The 19,426-nt window shown below is 44.8% G+C and overlaps 1 protein-coding gene and 1 long non-coding RNA gene across 2 annotated transcripts in view; one reads left to right on the plus strand and one right to left on the minus strand.

Moving 5' to 3' along the window:
• WWTR1 (WW domain containing transcription regulator 1) overlaps nt 1-14,958 on the minus strand; it is a 135,458-nt gene extending 120,500 nt beyond the window's left edge. The window contains exons 1-2 of the mRNA XM_034996825.1: nt 14,643-14,958; nt 13,773-14,206 (exon numbers count right to left, since the gene is read on the minus strand). Of these exons, the coding sequence (XP_034852716.1) occupies nt 13,773-14,203 (431 nt within the window). The 5' untranslated portion in view covers nt 14,204-14,206; nt 14,643-14,958. The remainder of the gene's footprint in view (nt 1-13,772; nt 14,207-14,642) is intronic.
• A 152-nt stretch (nt 14,959-15,110) lies between these two features.
• Nucleotides 15,111-16,912, plus strand: LOC118005103. Its single transcript, XR_004677770.1, has 2 exons — nt 15,111-16,305; nt 16,549-16,912. It is a non-coding gene; the product is annotated as an uncharacterized LOC118005103 (long non-coding RNA).
• The last annotated feature ends 2,514 nt before the right edge of the window (nt 16,913-19,426 follow it).

A 19,426-nucleotide genomic window follows, 5' to 3' on the forward strand; every position in this document is an offset into this window, starting at 1 on the left:
TTCCTCTTTCTTACAGACAATTTCCTCCCTGGATTTCTTGTACTATTTTCTGCCTTTCCTCCAACCTCTCTGGCTGTCTATCCTTTACAGAGTCTGGACTTTTCTCACTCGATCTGTAACCTCTCTCTCCGGGATCTCATCCACACCTGGATTAGAATAATTATATGTAATAATTACAAATTACAAATAATTACAAATATTACAAATAATAGATCCGTCATTCTAATTAGAGAGAAAGGTCTGCAAATATACATTTATCTCCCTTGGATATCTTAAATTCACCTCAAACTCAACATGTTAAAAATTTTCTCCACCTCTTCTAAACTTACTTCCCACTTGTCACAATTACAGGCACCTCTGTTCGTGCCAGGGACAGCCAGCAACTTGCAAATCTTCCTTCTCACCTCTTTTCCTCACTCCCCATATTTAATCCATTGCCAAAGCCTGTCAAATTACTTCCTTAATATCCCTTAAATGGTTTCACTTCTTCCCTTTGCTAAAACCACCCAAGCAATTTCCCAGCCATTAAATCACTCTTATGAGTTCCTTCATTCCAGAGTGGGAGATTATTCAAGTCACTGCTCCTGAATTCTGAAACTGCAGCTAGAATGTCTACCCCCATTTCATCCCAGTATGGCCCGCAGCAGAAAGTCTTTGAAAACCTGATCAGTTTTGGCGCACCAAAGACATCAACGTCCTGAACCACAAAGCTAAACCCCAGGCTCTGAACCACAGTTACACCAACAAAGCTTTTCATCCTGAGACCTCTCCATCAGGCATCACATCTAGTTCTCCATAATTTAATCCATAGCTATACTCAGTCCTGAGGTTATGTGAGGGTCAGCAAGGAACAAAGACCACCTACACTGTGCTTCCCACAATACCAAAACATTATAAATGCCATTATAAATGAAGTCATGTAATGCATAATAAAATGCCTGGAAAATATACAAGCAATTGTGAATAGTGGTTACATCAAAGAGTAAAACTAGTGGGTGGAGTACTTTTACTTTTCATTTTATATCCTTCAGTTCTGCTTCATTTTTTATTTTAAAAAAAAAAAACAACTTTTAGGGGTGCCTGGGTGGCTCAGTCAGGTGAGCATCCAACTCTTGGTTTCGGCTCAGGTCATAATGTCAGGGTCCTGGGCTGGAGCCCCATGTCAGCGGGAAGTCTGCTTGTCCCTCTGCTCCTCCCCCTGTTCCTACTCTCTCTCTCAAATAGATAAAAAAAATTTTTAAAGCCAGTTTTTAAAAATAAACCTAAAAGTAAAATCAAGTCAGTAAGAGTTATGTCTGAGCCTGGGTGGCTCAGTCGTTAAGCGTCTGCCTTCAGCTCAGGTCATGATCCCAGGGTCCTGGGATCCAGCCCTGCATGGCGCTCCCTGCTCAGTGGGGAGCCTGCTTCTCTCCCTCTCCCACTCCCCCTGCTTGTGTTCCCTCTCTCCCTGTGTCTCTGTCAAATAAATAAGTAAAAATCTTTAAAAAAAAAAAAGAGAAAAGGTTGTCTGTTCATTTTAATTACATTTATCATTTGTTTGCATTTTCTACTTTCTGATGGGTTATCAATGGCATCCTCAACCTCTGAACCCTAGGCCACGAACTGTTTTCCATGAACAAACTGAGAGAAAGACAAATATTCAGTATCACAGTATTTGCAGAAAAGCCACCCCAAAGGAATATGTATTTTTACTAAATTATCCAGCATGTGTATTTTTCTCCACTCACCATGTTTTGCACTGAGTCTGTAGCTGACAGTGCTTGCAGGTAGATTAGTCACAAGAAAGAACAGGATTTAGGATTATCCACAGTGTTCAGAATTGAAGGGTGCGAAAGCATATTTTTAAAACAATGAGCACAGTGGCCAAAAAGACATAAAATATATTATGTACTAGAAAATAGATGATAATCATTCTTTGTGCCACAGAATTTGTTTTCATATTAGGACTCAATATCCAACATCTTAGATTAATTATTTTTGTGAAGTTAATGAGAGGTATAATAAACTGATACATAAAAGGCAGTTGTAAGGATGGATGGAAAAATAAAATGATACTTAGGTAAATGGATGGTGGATGAGAAGAAAGAAGAAAAGAGAAAAAAGAACAGAAAAAAAAGAGTTAAGAGAAACATATCAGCATCTCTCAAACTATCTGTGGAAAGGGATCAGGGTTTTTCTATTTTCAATCTGTCAAGATCAGTATGTGGTCCTATTGTAGATGCCTTGTACATAGCTTGGGCCACACATGACTCATCACACAAATTTGGCACACCCAAATTACCGTGTTCCATTAGACAATCCCACTGATCACATGCTTAGATGTCGAAGCCGTATCATTTTGTATACAAGTCTCTAAACATTCTTGACTTCTGTATCTAGTCTGTAACGGGTGAGTTACATACATCTGCACACTAGTGTCAGTTCAGAGACCCCACTTTGAGTCACACTGAGATACTTGATCAGCCACTTCACGCTGGGATACCATTCATTCTAATCGGTAGGGCATCCATCTAACTGGCCAGCGTGCATTTGCCAGACCATGCACCACCCTTGTATAAGAAGGGTAGGTATAATGATTAATAGTTAGGATAGTAGATGATAGATAAATTAGGTAACAAGCAAGCTAAATAGGTAATTAATTAGATAGGGGCCATACTGCTGCTCTTTGTGTAGAGTATCTCTGGATAAAGTGTTAACAATGGTTCTCTATAACCAGGGATCCAGGGAAGATCAGAAGAACTTATTTTTCCATCTTCATTCCATTTTCATCCCTCCAGTAGTGTTTGGGCATATATTATTTTTATAATTAAAAAGAGAAAATCGGGGCGCCTGGGTGGCTCAGTCGTTAAGCGTCTGCCTTTGCTCAGGTCATGGTCCCAGGGTCCTAGGATTGAGTCCCGCATCGGGGTCCCTGCTCCGCGGGAAGCCGGCTTCTCCCTCTCCCACTCCCCCTGCTTGTGTTCCCTCTCTCGCTGTGTCTCTGTCAAGTAAATAAATAAAATCTTTTAAAAAGAGAAAATCAGAAACAATCTAAATGTCCCATCAATAAGGGATCAGTTAAAAAAAATTATGCTACATCCATACGATAGAATACTACAGTCATTAAATAAAACAGATACATACGTACGGAAAAATAACCATCAAGAAATACTAAGTGAAAAAAGTTGCAGCTGAGTAATGTATAGTACACTACCATTTGCACTGTACTGAAAACAGTCTAAGTGGGTATATGCATACACATGCTTACACTCACATAGAGTTTCTTTGGAAAGACAAAAGAAACTGGTGCTCTAGGGAGGGGACCAGAGGATTAGGGTAGGGTGAAACTTCTCACAGTATGTGCTTTGGTACTATTTGAATATTTTTTATCATTTATGCGTATTTACTACCTAGTCAAAAACTTTTTTTTTTTAATTTAAAGAAGTTATCTGAAAACATTAACACGTGACTGAGCATTGTGACTTCGTGTGCAAAGGCTCTCGATAGGCTTCCCTAACAGTTCAGGAACAGCATCAGGAAGGATGTGCTTGAGAGGGAGGTCCTGAGCTGCTCAGCCAGGCACCCTCAGGGAACAGGACCTAGGCGGGCTTCGGTGGAATAACTGCTTCTGGAATCTCCATTTTGCCTCTGCCCAGTTGATCAGTCTCAGAGAAAACTGAGAAACTATCCAGAACCACAAGAAAGTATTCTGGAATCAGCCAGACCCGCAAGCTATTCGTTTATAAGCAGAAATGGCAGATTCAGTGGGGGTGGGCCTGACTCAAGCGTAGCCTCATACCCTACTGACTTGGAAAGCAAAGACCACCCACTACTGTGGAACAGCATATGCTAAATTGAATATATGACAGATGGATAGATCTATGGAGGGACAGATGGGCGAATGAATTGTTATGAAAGGTTCTATTATTTCAGATTCTTAAATCAGTATAAAATCCTTAGTTCCTTAAAGAACTAAGAATATCTCAACATAGGAGGCAATGGTGGGGTCTTGTGCTACATTTGGATAAAGCCAGGACTGGTGTATCTCAAAATTAGGGAATGAGAAAATTGACACTGACTAGCAAAATGGTCAGTATGCCCATCCTAGCTGAGGTTCCAGAGCCTCAATGGGATGCACAGGTCATCCACCAAACATCACTTACTTTCAACCCAAGTCAGGCCAAATGTTTCTGGGCCTCAAAAACACACCCTGAGCACTTCCGCCCCTGAACTTCTCTTCCTACCCCTCTTTCCTAGAGGGCCTCTTTGCTCACCACATTCCTCCCATTTTTCAAGGCTCCATGTATGTCCAACCACCTTTACAGAGACTTCTCTGAAGAACCACTCCCCCTCTGTCCACCTTCTCCACTGCATCACAGTATGCGGAGCTAGGATTCTAAACTTGTAGTCCAAGGGGCACAGACATGATGCGATTATATTCCCAAGCATGGGAGAGTCCCATGAGGAATTCTAGTGCACGAGCTTGCAATGCAGATGGCCACCAGAAAGTATTAGAGGAGTCCTTCCTTATCAAGCATGCACCTATTTGCCAGGCACTGTGCTCAACTTATACAATGATGAGCAAGACAAATATCAATCTTGCCCTCATGGAGGTGATGATATAGTGAAAAAGACAAATAACTAAATAGAAAATGGCACTAGTGTGGGGGGCCTGTGAGTCAGGGAAAACCTCCTGCAGCAGCATAGGAGTTAACCAGGCAAGAAGCAGGAAAATAATGTTCCAGGCACAGGTAACAGATTGTGCCAAGTTCCTGGGGCCAGCGGGAAGACCGCCAACGAGAGAACTAAGGGACGTTCAGCACGGCTGCAAGTTTCAGACCTGTAACCATAACAGAAACGATTGCCTTATTATGACACCCCTCCCAAGAGCTTCCAACACACAGCGAGCAGCTGCTCTAGGCTCTACGGCCACAGAGGGCCCAGAGGCTAGCCTGATTTCGTCTGTGTTCTCCTCATCTCCCCAGCTAGACCATCAGCTGCCTGAGGCTGGGGAAACCTGCCACACATTTCTCCCCTCACAGCATACTGCACAGGGCTAGCACACAAGAGAAGCTGGTGATTTTTCATTGTTGATGCTGAAACAGCTAACGATCCTTCCGGTGGCATAAAGGAAAGGTCCCGGGAGATCGCACACACATCCCTGCCACCGCCATCTCAACTGGGACCAGTAACAGTAATAAACTGTCAGCAGTGCTTACTGTGCCAGCCATGTCTCCCTTTCTTATTTATCATCTGCTGTGCCTGGATGGAACATTAGAAGTCCAGGAAGGAGGGCATGCAAATAAAGAATACGCTGAAGGAAACTCGTGTGACCTAAGGATCTGCCATAACCCTACCTCTTATCCTGAGGTAACTTTAATGGAGAATTCTGGGTTAAGAGTTTAGCAATTACTGTGTCAGTTCATTCCTAAAAAAAAAATAACCCCAAACAAGAAAAACACAAGCAGTTCCCAAAGAGCATCCATTTAGTAAGATAAGCTCCAGGCTTCAGTTACTGAGCTATGGCTGAGAGATTTCCCCACACCCTACCACACCTACCCAAATCTACGACTCCACCTTTTTTTTGTTTGTTTTTAAGATTTTATTTTTAAGTAATCTCTACATCCCATGTGGGGCTCGGACTCACAACTGAGATCAAGAGTCGGAAGCTCCATCGACTGAGCCAGCCAGGCGCCGCTACGACTTCATCTTTATATGCTTCTTTGCTTTCTTTCTCCTGAAGTTTTTATAACTCTCCCACCCTCCAATTTAAAAAGAAATATATGGGGCGCCTGGGTGGCTCATATGGTTGAGTGGCTGCCTTCAGCTCAGGTCGCGATCCCAGAGTCCTAGGATCGAGCCCCGCGTGGGGCTCCCTGCTCGGCGGGAAGCCTGCTTCTCCCTCTCCCGCTACTGGTCCCCCTGCTTGTGCTCTCTCGCTCTGTCAAATAAATAAAATCTAAAAAAAAAAAAGAAGAAGAAAAGAAAAGAAACATATGTTTATTGAAGGACATCTGGAAATACAGAAAGGCAGAAAGTAAACAAGAAAAATCATCCAGAATTCCAGAAATGACCATCGAAAACATTTCGGTATCTATCCTTCTAGCACATACACACACACACCTTTAAAAGTAAAATCAGGATTATGCTATTATCACTAGGTATTGTAATTGTTGGTTTTCTTCTGTTATATCCCACTTGTTTGATATTTAGGACTTTTTATTTCCAAGCATTAATAATTAACTATTAAATCAAGAGATATAAATGAAAATATACTACATATCCACAAAGCACACTGAAAAAAAAAAACCTTTAACTTGATTCAGATATAAAAATCTCAACTATAGGCGCCTGGGTGGCTCAGTCGTTAAGTGTCTGCCTTCGGCTCAGGTCATGGTCCCAGGGTCCTGGGATCGAGCCCCACATCGGGCTCCCTGCTCAGCGGGAAGCCTGCTTCTCCCTCTCCCACTCCCCCTGCTTGTGTTCCTGCTCTCGCTGTGTCTCTCTCTGTCAAGTAAGTAAAATCTTCTTAAAAAAAAAAATCTCAACTATAAAAAGGCACAGAAAAGGTTTCCCAAAGTATGGTCTATATCCTGAGTGGATGGCAACAGACGATAGTTGGAATAAAAATGTTCAAATCACATGTGTTTGTGAAATACTGGCTTAAACAAAAATAAACCAGTTTTTCTGATAAGTGACTTTGGAGTATAATGTATATTGTGAAATTCCAAGAGAGGGATAGAGCATGCAACATATCCCAAACTTCCTGGTCCAGAAACCCCCATGTTCACAAAGCATCTGAATGGACTGGGGTTCCAAAGAATACAGTTTGGAAAACCCTGCTCTCCTGATATTTCAGTGCACTAAAACATGCACAGTCACCCTCAGACCAGTGAAAGGGCCACCCTCTCAGAATCTGCCCTTCATTAATAAGCTAATTACTTCAGTCCTGTCCTTCAAACCACCTTTCTAAAAGAAAACCATCCCCTGGACTGGTTGATTTTTTTTTTTTTTTTTTAAGATTTTATTTATTCATTTGAGAGAAAGACAGAGAGCATGAGCAGAGGGAACGGCAGAGGGAGAAGCAGACTCCCCGCTGCGCAGAGCCCAATGTGGGACTCCATCCCAGGACCCTGGAATCATGACCTGAGCTGAAGGCAGACGCTTAACCAACTGAGCCACCCAGGCACCCCTAGGATTGGCTGATTTCTTTTACTCCCATCACCCTCTCCTGTGATTAGATACATAAATAAAGAAGGAAGGAAAAGAAGGAAGAGAAAAGAGAATGATATATAAGGCTGTAATTCCTACAAGTCCTAACTGGTCAACAAACAAAAACCAGGACTCAATACTGCCTCAAACCTCTACAGCAATTTATTTCTCATCAATCTCTGCAACGATAAAGGCAATAAGAAGCAACCTGGCTCTTTTCTTCCCTTGCAACTACTTTACTAACATTATTTAATTAACCCTCTTAACAAGCCCTCGTCAGTGTACCTGATCCTGACATCCATTAGGTCATCTGCCTTCCCGGTCACATCTGTGTTCCCTATAAAATGATACACATTTATTAAAGGTGGAAACCTTGACATGAATAAAATATAAATAGGCACTGTGGATATACTATCCACTTCTGGTTTGTTTTTCTCATCACCTCTCTCTCTCCAGCACCCAGAGCTCCAAATTTGACCACCCAGACGGAGCTCAGAAGCAAACTCCAATGCTCCATCCACCACTCCAGAGTTATCTGGTCACCAAGGAGACCTAATTACAGGGCCTAATTATGGGCACGTAATTGGCATGAGGCATCATGGTGCAGGGGCAGGAGTACAGGTTTTAGAATCACATAATTCTAATCACATCCCTGCCACTCACCTGATACGTGACCCTGGGCCACTTACTCCACTTCACTGAGCCTCAGTTTCCTCAAGAACAAAATGAGATAATAGTATGTACCTATTCACAGGGTCACTGTGAGGGTTTAAAAAAAAAAAAAAAGAATATATGTGAAAGTACCTAGGGTTATTAAAAAAAAAAGAAGTTTCACACACACGTGTTGGGAGTGTACTCCACAGGTGACACTGGGGTTGTCTCTCTGGAAAGCACTGACTCCGCTCTCTGCCTTGTCTGGCACAGAGCAGGTCATCAACAGATGTCACTTACTCCCCTCCTCTTCTCTCTCCACTTCTTGATCCCTCCCCCCTTACACACAAAATGGGCCCAACTAGTAGCTATGAGCCAGATTCCAAAACACCGAAAAGTAGACCCTCTTCAGAAGAGATGCCGTATCCTCTGCCCAAGAAGCTTAAGTCACGGCGCACCCACAATGGGCATTCCTATTTAAGTTGTTTAACAGGAAAACTGACTCAGTCTTTATTTTAAATTTAAAAAGCTGACTTACAATTCCAGATTCAGGTTGTCATTCAGAGCCATAACTATAACCAAGAGTCACAACCAACTTTCATTCTACTGTCAAGGTTTCTGCATCTGATTTTGGCCAGGTAGAAAGGGTATGTGTGTGGACAAAGAGGCAACTGGAGGCAAGAATGAACTTGTACTGAAATTCTGCTATGTGCCAGACACTTCAAATATGTTATCTCATCTAGTCTTTCAAATATCATGAAATAGGTATTACTCTTACTAACAGGTGTTTTACAGACAAGGAAACCAAGGCAGCTGACAATATTTAAGGACAAAAGGTCCTTCATGAAAACAACTACATTATATTGCCACCCAAAGGTAAATTAAAAAAAAAAAAAAAGTCAGTTCTTTTTTAAGAAAATAAATACTTTCAAATTAAAAAGTATTTGAACATTTTACCTCCCATAAACACTTCTTAAGTTACTCAAGCACGGGCGCCTGGGTGGCTCTGTCGGTTAAGTGTCTGCTTTAGGCTCAGGTCATGATCCCGGGGTCCTGAGACTGAGCCCCGCACTGGGGTCCTGAGACTGAGCCCCGCATTGGGCTCCCTGCAGAGCAGGGAGTCTGCTTCTCCCTCTCCTCCAGCCTCCAACTCCCCCCCTTGTTCTCTCTCTCCCTCCCTCTCTGTCCCTCTCTCTCTCTCTCAAATAAATAAATAAATCTTAAAAAAAAAAGTTACCCAAGCATGTACTCCAGCAAAATGAGGGCATAAATCAAAAGAGGGAGACATGAGAAAAGGAAATGGAAATGATGCTACTTCCGGCCATGGAGAGAAGTAAAGAGAAGTGCCAGGATGACAGCTCTGTTGGACGCCTAGAGAACAATCAGAATCCAGAATGGCATAGAAAGATACAGGAATCTGGGCATAAAAGCTTAGGGAAACAAGACTTGATAGAACTGATGGAATTTAGAGCCTAAAAAATTCTGAGAGGCAAATAATATATAAACAAATAAGAAGGCAATTAGAAATACTTGATAAAATGTTTCAGAAAGTCAAGGTCCAATTATGAAGGTCCCATCCCTGCCACTCACGTTATCAGGTGAGTGGCAGGGATGGGATTAGAATCATGTGATTCTAAAACCTGTACTCCTGCCCCTGCACCATGATGCCACAAATTTAAACAACTGGTTAAGAATTTGAGGGGTGCCTGGGTGGTTCAGTCAGCTCAGGTCACGATCTCAGGGTTGTGGGATGGAGCCGCATCCAACTCTGTGCTCAGTGCTTGAGATTCTCTCTCCCTCTGCTCCACCCCCCCCCACTTGCACACTCGCTCTCTATCGCTAAAATAAAAAATAAAATCTTTAAAACGAACAGAAAAAGAGTCTGATGGAAAGAAAGAATCCATTCAACTTTGGTGCTAGATATATCCTCCTCTGATTGCCCAGGAGTCCTGACATGAGACTGAATGTAGCAAGTCTAAACTTTAACCTTAATATAAAAGGCAATGAATTATAGTTATAGAAATGTAATAATGTAAATGTTGTCTCTAGATTTTCAACTTTAATAATAATTTATGAATAAGAAGGTCAAGTTAAGAGCAAAGCACAAAACTTTTATTGGTTATGGGTTCAGGGCCTGGACCGTTAAGGTGTATGGACAGAATGAATTGTAGAACAGGTAGCCCCCAAATCTCCTTGACTTGCAAAAGGGGGAATCAAGAAATAAGTTGACAAAGAATAACAAAGGTGATCTAACAGACAAACTAAAAATAATATAAATATTAAATTTGGGGGAGAAAAAAACAGTTTAAGGAGCTACATTCTCATTTTCAATCAGAAGTTAAGAGTCGATAAATCAAAAAATTGTGGTAAAAGCATACTAGGGTTAAGGAAGTAACAATCTAAGAATTAAATACAGAAACAGTTAAAATAAAACCTAAAAGGCTCCCTCTGTGAGCCTTGAGGAGGTGAAGGAAACCATTGTTTTTCAACAAAAGTCCTTCTGTACTATTGGAGTTGTTACTGAGTGCAAAGATCACTTTGACAAAAATAATTTTCTATGACACTTTTCAGAAAAGGGAAAACACCAAAATTATTACTAAAAACTGGGAGTGGCAAGCAAATGTTATCGCTGAAATTATATTTAATAGTGGGGATAACAGGCTCCCGGGTGGTTCAGTCGGTTAAGCGTCTGCCTTCAGCTCAGGTCATGATCCCAGGGTCGAGGGATCGAGTCCTGCATCGGACTCCCTACTCAGCGGGTAGTCTGATTCTCCGTCTACCCCTGCCCCTCTGCCTGCTTGTGCTTTCTTGCTCTCTCTGTCAAATAAATAAATAAAATCTTCAAAAAAAAAAAATAAAGGAATGGGAATAAAGTATTTTTTCTTATAGAACGTTACTCATATAAAATTTTTCTGTAAGAATATAAAGTCCTACTGAAGCCAACTGTTTTCTTCTTTATAATTCTGTTTTCTGGTTTATGTGTAATAAATATGTATCCCATTTATACCCAGAATTTCTTTTTTAATTTTTAATGTGATCAGTGGTCAAAATCAGTGTGCCAGGTGGCTAAGAGCCCAACACCTACATGCCCCCAGCCTGATTTATGAGCTTTAAAGAGCAGCAGGAACAGGGCAGTAATTTTCAGGGGCCGTGTGTTTTCACATCAACCCTCTCCACTTGTGTATGCTACCCTAAAGAAACACTGCAATGAAAGGTGTGACCGCTCAGAAAAGGTCCCCTTTAAGAGGTAGCAGAAAGTCATTACATCATATACATAGGAACAATCTTACCTAAGAAAATCACAAAAAGCTTTTTAAAGCTTCTTAATGGCCCAGCTTTGTTTCCCATAAAACTCATTGTTCAGCTGGGGAAGTGACAGGGGGGATAAAGGTAGGAGTGAGGAAAATGGAAAAGTGCTCTGTAAGGAGTTGTCAACAGACAAGAGGTCCAGTCCAGGGTCTACCATTAAATAACCACATGACTTTCCCAAAGTCACACAGTCACCCTTCCCTGGCCTTGGGTTTTCTAGCCAAAAAAAAAAAAAAACAAAACAAAAAAATCAAACCTGACCCTGGTCCAATCTGAAATCCTTTTAATTTCTCATTTATAAAAGCCTTGAGACAGAATCAATGATAGGATGGATGCCACTGTTAGCCCCATTTCACAGATGATGGAGCAAAATAGATTTTATGACAATCAATTCAGGGTCAGTTGCCACTGTTTTTCAAGCTTCTATTTAATCCATCAAAATACGTTGCCTTTGGTGGCTATGCAACGAAGTATGACATACAACATTTAACTTACTCCAACTTTAAACAACGCCCCCCAAAAACCTCAGACAACTCCTGGCAGATTGCTTGTCCTGAAAGACAATAGTCACAATGACTTAAACTTGGCCAGAAAGTTTCCAGGGACCGCATCAAATCAGGCTAGCCTACTACCTACCCATTTTTTCAGCTGTGGTCTTCACTGACTACTCAAAGTGAAAGAAGATGTACTCTGCTTTGGGCTGCAGGGTGGTTGTAGTTGGGGGGATGGACAAATGAATCTGAGCAACTTTCTCTAAACCCAAAGCTAACTTCCATTTTTGTCCTAGTTTCAATCATTCCATCATTATGCACTTGTGCATAGAAGGGAATTTTTTTGCTTTTGGGGGGGTCCTTTTTTTCCTAGCTTTCCTCTAATATTAGGCAAGCCTCTTATTTCATATTTTTAATAACCACAGTTATACTGATCATATATCATATACTTGTGCAAGTGTATATTCATAAGCACAGTTTAAGTCATTTGGGACCAAAAAAGATAACCCTAAATTACTGTAAATTATTGGACCATTTTTCTATTTGCATTTATTACTAAGTCCATTTCTAGAAAAGTCACAATAAATACTCAAAACCGCACTTACCTAAGTAACCTTAATACAAGATCATTTTGGAGCTTTATGTACCATAGAAACTAATGTCAGCCTTCAGAACAGTATCATCACATTTAGAAAAATGTCATGTTATTACATCACATACTTGAATTCCACCAGCCATTAGGAAGTCAAAGCATCGAGTACATGTCCACACTAACACTCAAAGCCTGGGGGAAGGCCAGTTGTGGAATGACCATCAAGTCTGTTTCAGGACAAGTGCTTCTCAGCATCACACCAACCCCAGAAACAAAATAAAGAACTCCTCCTTGCACAAGATGTCAACAGCATTGGGATGGGGAAGCAATAATTGGTCACCAGTATGAGTCAAAGAGTTGACTGTAGCAAACCTCATTCATTACTGTGTATTTGTTGTAAGATCCAACTGACAGCAATCAAATACTAGTGCCAAAGAAAGGTTTGATTATACTTTTAAAAGAGCACATAACGTCCTAGCATAAGTTTTAAACTAAGGCTTCTCCATCAAAGCAATTTCGGCTTTAAAATAAAGTCTACGGCAGGTTCTAAGAAGCGAAGTTTCTTTCCATGGCAGTGAATGGCCAGTCAGTGCAGGCAATCCGGAACCAAGTGGACCAGCTGCTGGCACAACCTCCAGCCAGGCCATCAATAGCCTGACCCCCCTTGACCTCACTGGTTATATTTCAAGTTCCAGCGCGTTTCTCCTCTGGAACATAATTATCTTAGGGTACCACAACTGAAACAATCGTCTTTATGTCTGTGAATGTATTTTCCCTTACAGTCTAATTGTAAAAATCATCACACCAGGAAAGCCCTAACAATGTGAAAGGGAAGAGTAACAACAAAACAGGCTCCTGATCCGTTGGTATTTTAGGTTACTAACTGCGCCATAATATAACTCCTGACCCAATTTCCGCACAATTGATTTTCCAGCCCACAACTACTTCACCACGGAGTTGCTAATTACATCACCGTGCGGTGTGGTCATTACATCACTCAGCTGGGAGCAGAAAGGCCTACCAGGCGGTGTTCACTTTTCTAGCTTGCTTTTCCTAAGAATGGAGAGACTGTAGACCACCTACACTACCAAAAGTCCCTCTCCTCCCCAAGCCTCAAAAATGTTCTAGAATTTATCTCCATGTCACATCCCAATGGCCCAGGCTCTGGGACATCTAAGTTGGAGTGGACAGGTAAGGGCGTAAGGGTTTGTGCCCAGAAGTCACTATTCCAGATTCAGGGCAAAGTCACCTATGTGTTTCATGAGAATCACCCCAAAACTACTTTTTTTTTTCCCTCCTACTTCTACGAGTTTCCAGGTCCCCAATCTCTTGGAAATTCCAGGACCCTGGAAGAACCTCACCAGATGCTCTTCTTCTGATCCTTTACCATTCCAACACCCAGAAACACACTCTCTACTTCCATCTTCCCAGATCTTTCGGAAACAAACGTGGAAGGACCCACACCGCGCGCGCGCACCCCAACAAGCATGCGCACCCTGGGCACCGTGACTGTGCCCCCTGACTTTGGGCTGACTTACTTGAGGAAGTACCTCTGGCCAGTGGCCGTGAAGGTCATCTCCCAGCCCGGGGGCAGCGGCAGCTCGTCGGTCACATCGTAAGACTGCTGGCGGAGGTGCGCATGCTGCTGCGCTGGACTGCCTGCGGCACCCGCGCCGGTGCCCAGCTGCAGGGACGCGGGCGACGAGTGCGAGCGGACGTGCTGGGCGCCGCTGGCCAGCCGGGGCCCGGGGTGGCCGCCGGACGAGTCGGTGCTCGACTGGCGCGAGTGAGAGCCAGAGTCAGGCTCCTTGAAGAACGACTCGGGCAGGATCTTCTTCCGCCACGAGCTGGGCTTGGGGTTCATGACCGAGTTGAAGAGGGCTTCGAGGTCCGTGTCTAGGTCCTGCGTGACGTGGATCACTTGCTGCCCGGGTGGCGGGAGCGGGGGGGGCACCGAGGCCGGATTCATCTTCTGCAAAGAGAAAGGTCAGATCAGCCTTTTATTTAAAGTCGCAGGAAGGGGTCCGGGGGCAGAACAGAAACAAAAGAAAAAGAGGCGACAGATAGGTGTCCGCCTCGGGATCCCAGACACGCAGCGGTAAGGCCAACCGGATGGGGGAGGGGTCCCTCCTGGCCTGGAGAATTATGCAACTTTCTTGAAGCAAGTAAGTTGCCGGGAGGAGGACGACAAGGAAGGGCGGGGGGTGGGGTGGGGGGGAGTAACTAAACTCGGGAGGTGGCTGAACTGCTGCTGGCGAAGGACAGGTCGCAACTTTCCCGGGCAGGCAGCCCCCCCCCCCAAAGTCTCAACCCAAGCCAGCTCCACGACATCGCGACTCCGGAAGCCCGAGGAGCCCAGGCGCCCTGGGGTGGAACGGGGTGAGCGGGCGCGCTCCAGCGGGCTCTACCTGGGCGCGCAGCGAAGCCGAGTCTGGGCGTGCGGCGGCCGCCGTCCCGCCCGAACTCGCCGTCGGGCCTCAGTCGCTCGGTGCGTCCCGAGCTCGCAGGGCTGTAGCCGGGGCCCGGCTGGCAAATCCCGACGTGGTGCCTGGCAGCCGAGGGGCTTCGGCTCTCACATCCCCCGAACTGGCCTCAGGCGTTCGTGCTCCGCGAGAAGGAGGCGGAGGAGAAGCAGACAGCGCGGCCGCCGCGGCTCCCGGACTGTCCCATAAACAAAGTTTGGAGCGAACTCCCACTCCCAGAAAAGAGGCGGGCCCCAAAGTTGAGCTGTTGAATTATGCATAACCTTCAAGTCCTGAGCCTGCCTGCCCCCGCTCGTCCCTCCCCTTCCTTCTCCTCCTCCTTCTCCTCCCCCACCTCGGCTCTAGGGAGCCCCGGGCGTGATAGGTACTTTGCTGGGTAAGCGGAGACGGGTGCCCCCCATCCACTCCTCCCGGTCGTGCGGGCCTTTCCCGCGGAGCCCTGGACCTGCATTCCTTTGCGTTTACCGCGGACTTAGGGCGGGATCAAAGGGAAAGTGGCCTGCGCCTGTTTAATCAAGGGCTTGTGGACCGAAACTAAGGCCGGGGGCGGCGGAGGGCACGCGGGTGAGCGGCGCAGGCCGAGGAAGGGCCGGTCCTGGCTGCCGCGCCCTCCCTTCGTGCTTGGTGCCGAGGCCCGGAGCGCCCAGAGCGCCGCGCGGATCCGAGGTTCTGCCTGAGGGCGGGCTCGGGTCCGCCCTGGCGCAGGGAGACAGGCCAGCCTTTCCACGGGAGGCTGCTTAGCGCTTGTGACCATATTTGGTCTGGCGAGGAGGCATCTTGGCTGTTTGGCTTGCAGTTGTCTGCTAGAGCGCAGACGGTGCCCAGAAAGTGCCTCTGTCGCTAGAGCTGCGGCTTCGCCAGTGGGTGCGTTGTAAACAAACAACCTTGAAACCATCCATCAGTCTTTAGTCTCCTTGCGTGACTCGGGTCACTAGAACTTGAGAGGAAACCTGGTCAAAGCTGGGTACTGGAAAGGGAGAGCAATCGCGCCCCCCTCCCCCGCGACATCCGCGCGGGTTGTGGGAGGATTGGAATGTCCCTGACGCCCTCCAGAGAGCCTGGAGCCGGCATGGAACCAGAGCAGGTGGCTGGGAGTAGAGAGGGTGCGCCAGTGACCCGGAAAAAACCACCCACCTTCCCACCGGCTGGATCTAGGAGAGGGGTGGAGACCCCCAGCCCCTAGATCTAGCTTGGCAAGACAGCTGCGGGAAGTGGGAGGCAGCCTTGGCCTTCGGAGCAGCTCAATTCCTTTTTCCCTTGTCCCCTCTCCGCTGGAGGGAAAGGGAAAGCGGCTGCGAGGTAAGTCACGTTTCACAAAGCCCCTACCCCATGCCATTTGATTCAAACAGAAGTTTTTCGAAATAAGTCAAATGAGGCAATATATGTACAGACAGTCGGGACTTAACAGTGGTTGGACTTAACGATTTTTCCACTTCAGGATGGTGCAAAAGGGATATACATTCAAACTTTACTTGGAATTTTGAATTTTGACCTTTCCCCAGGCTAGTGACACGCCGTGCCATGTTCTCTTGATGCTGGGCCTGGGCGGCGGCAGCCACAGCTCCGGGTCAGCCCTGCCATCAGAAGGGTAAACAGCTTACACTTACAGCTATTCTGTAACCATATACAATTGCCTTTCACTTTCAGCAGTAGCCAATAAATTACTTGTGATATTCAACACTTTATTATAAAATAGGCTTTATGTTAGATGATTTTGCCCAACTGTAGGATAATGTAAGTGTTCTGAGCACATTTAAGATAGGCTAGGCTAAACTGTGATGTTCGTTCGGTATTAAATGCATTTTCAACTTACGGTGTTTTCAATTTACAGTGGATTTATCAGGACCTCATCCTACCTAAATCGGGAAAGATCTGTAAAACACTTTGAACAGCACCCAGCCCATCCACATACCTCTCTGTTAAATAAAATAGAATTGTATTAAGTGCAAGTATGCACCTCACTATTTTTATAAGGGTGAAATAAAGTCAAAATCTGGAGTTACTTTGAAGGAGAAAAGTTTACAGTAAAAGACAAGACCACCCCATAGTTTTGCCTTGGAAAAGGCCAGGGAGTATTTAGGGGCCACTCCCTGAATGGCTACTCCCTGTCATGCCCACAATAGAACAGAGCCCACCAAAATGAGGCACCTGTCAGCCCATTATCTATACTTGAGGGTGTGCTCTGATTCCAGACTCCCCACAGAGGAAAAATCAGGGCTGCCTTAGAGAAAGACAGCCACATGGGTCACCTTCAAAGATAAGCAGAGCATAAGCTCCTCTCCAGAGACTCTGGAACCCCAGATTTCCCATGCAGCAAAACCCTCTGCCCATAGGACCAGCAGAAGGAAGGGGGAAGCAACACGTCACTCCACTGGAAATAGTATCAGCAAGCTATCGTCAAAAGCCACCACAGTTATGACAATGGGGAAATTAGCTATGGAACTAGAGGAAGTAACAGGACCAAGTGATTACTAATCAGAAGCTGCAAGGCTAACTTGATGATTAAAGGATGGAAACTTGAGTCCAGCCCTACTCCAGGAAGCTCCTCATCCAAGAAGGAAGGGCCCACTTTGTAAGGAGTATCTGGCAGCTACCAGAGAAGAAGAAAATGCTGAGGGAGCCATGAGAATCAGCCAGTGAGAATCAGGATTGGGATCGGATGGGCAAGGATGCTGTCTTCATTCCTTGCCAAGCTTCAAGAAATAGATGGTGAAAGACAGAGAAGTTGATGCCTGAAAAGGAAATTGCCCAGATCACAGGATAACTCAAAGGGAAAATCCCCAGTTCCCAAATAGCCTGTGTGATGTGATGGTGGATGGTTGAAGACATTTGCTCCGTCCTTCGAAAACAGCAGCTTCAGATGCCATAACGTTTACAGCTGCCTTGTATGTGTCACGTACTACCCACGTGAGGCCGCACGGTGTAGTGACTAAATGTATAAGCTTTGGAGCAAAATACCTGAGCTCTCTATTCCCCAGTTCCTCCTTTGTAAATTAGGTGCAATAACAGTACCCTTTTCACAGGGTTCTAGGTTAAAACACTACAAATTTTATCCATTGACCCATGATAGAACACAAGTTTTGAAGTGCCTAGCTCTACTCTTTTCATTGGGCAAGTAACTTAGCTTCCCTAAGTCACAGATTATTCATTACAAGTTGGTGATAATATTGTGGTAGTCTGTGACATTGCTGCTTTTCAGGGGACCACCCTCCCTTATGGAGTCCCTTCCAATGTAAATCTGGACTAGGCCGGTGACTTGCCTTAACCAGGAAAATACAGCACTGAATATGTGCTAGCTCCCCCAACCCCACCCCACCCCCACCTTAACCCCTAAGAAGGTGTGGAAGTTTCTATTTTTGTACTTTTGGAACACCTAAGTCCCTAGATAAGTCCAACTACCCCGCTGGAGAAACCACATGGAGAGGGAGAGGCCCTGAGATATGTGGAGAGAGGGAGAAGTCCAGTCACCCCACTTCTGAGCTGAGCCCAGCCCCTAGCGGCCCATCAGCTGACTGCAAACACATTAGTGACTACCATCTAGATGAATAAAAGAACCACAGAGCCTAGCCCAGCCCAGATTGCAGAACTGTGAGCAAATAAAATGGCTATTGGGTTAAGCCACTAAATTTTGGCATTTTTTTTTTAAATGCAGAATGAACATTCTAAGAATTAAAAAAGAAAATGCAAGGGCGCCTGGGTGGCTCAGTTGGTTAAGCGACTGCCTTCGGCTCAGGTCATGATCCTGGAGTCCCAGGATCGAGTCCCGCATCGGGCTCCCTGCTCAGCGGGGAGTCTGCTTCTCCCTCTGACCCTCCCCTCTCTCATGTGCTCTCTCTCTCTCTCTCATTCTATCTCAAATAAATAAATAAAATCTTAAAAAGAAAGAAAGAAAGAAAGAAAGAAAGAAAATGCAAATAAAGTTCTTAACACAAATTCTGTTACATACTAAGGCACTCAAATGACAGTGATTTAAGCCTCAAGGAGGCCCAAAGAATAGATAATATATTTTATATCCCCATTTTACAGATAAGGAATCTGGCCCAGTGAACTCCAGAGCATTTTGTCTTAAGTACATACAACGAATTCATGAAAAAACCCTCCGATTCAGCCTAGGATTTATCCTAGATCAGAGTGCTCTTTCTATTCTCCCATCCTGTGCGAGTCACCATTTGCTCCCTGGTATTGTCATTTTAAATCAGTGTGCTACCTCCTGCATGCCTATCTCATAGAGAAACTCCACAGTTTTTATAAGATAATCAATTGAGAGTAAGTAAATTTTTCTCCACTTGCAAAGACTTTCCACTAGAAGTTGATTCCTGCTTCCTAATCTTCCCCTCAGCACACTTCCTACTGAAAGCTTCCCTGAGCCATCCATCCCTCCTCCCTCTCTGTCTCCATCCAAGCAATAGCAAGTGATTCTTTATCCTGGTGTCCCTCAAAACCATCCTTCCCTTCCTGCTCCCACAACAAGACCTTATCTCAAAATGCTTGCAGTGGCCTCCTACCTGGTTTCTCTGCCTCCAGTCTCTCCTTTCTGGCCTCCTATTTTCATGGTGTCATTCTCTGGCTCACGAGATTTTAACAACGGCCCACATGAATAAAGGTCAGAGCTATCAATCTAGCACCCAAGGACTTGCAACAAACTGCCATCTTCATTGCTTTCTGACCTTGATTCTTACACAAATGTGTCTTCATCCACTCCAGCCAGG

The sequence above is a fragment of the Mirounga leonina genome, unplaced genomic scaffold, assembly GCF_011800145.1.
Source record: "Mirounga leonina isolate KUSES-001 unplaced genomic scaffold, KU_Mleo_1.0 Mir_115, whole genome shotgun sequence".
NCBI classification, from domain to species: Eukaryota; Metazoa; Chordata; class Mammalia; order Carnivora; family Phocidae; genus Mirounga; species Mirounga leonina.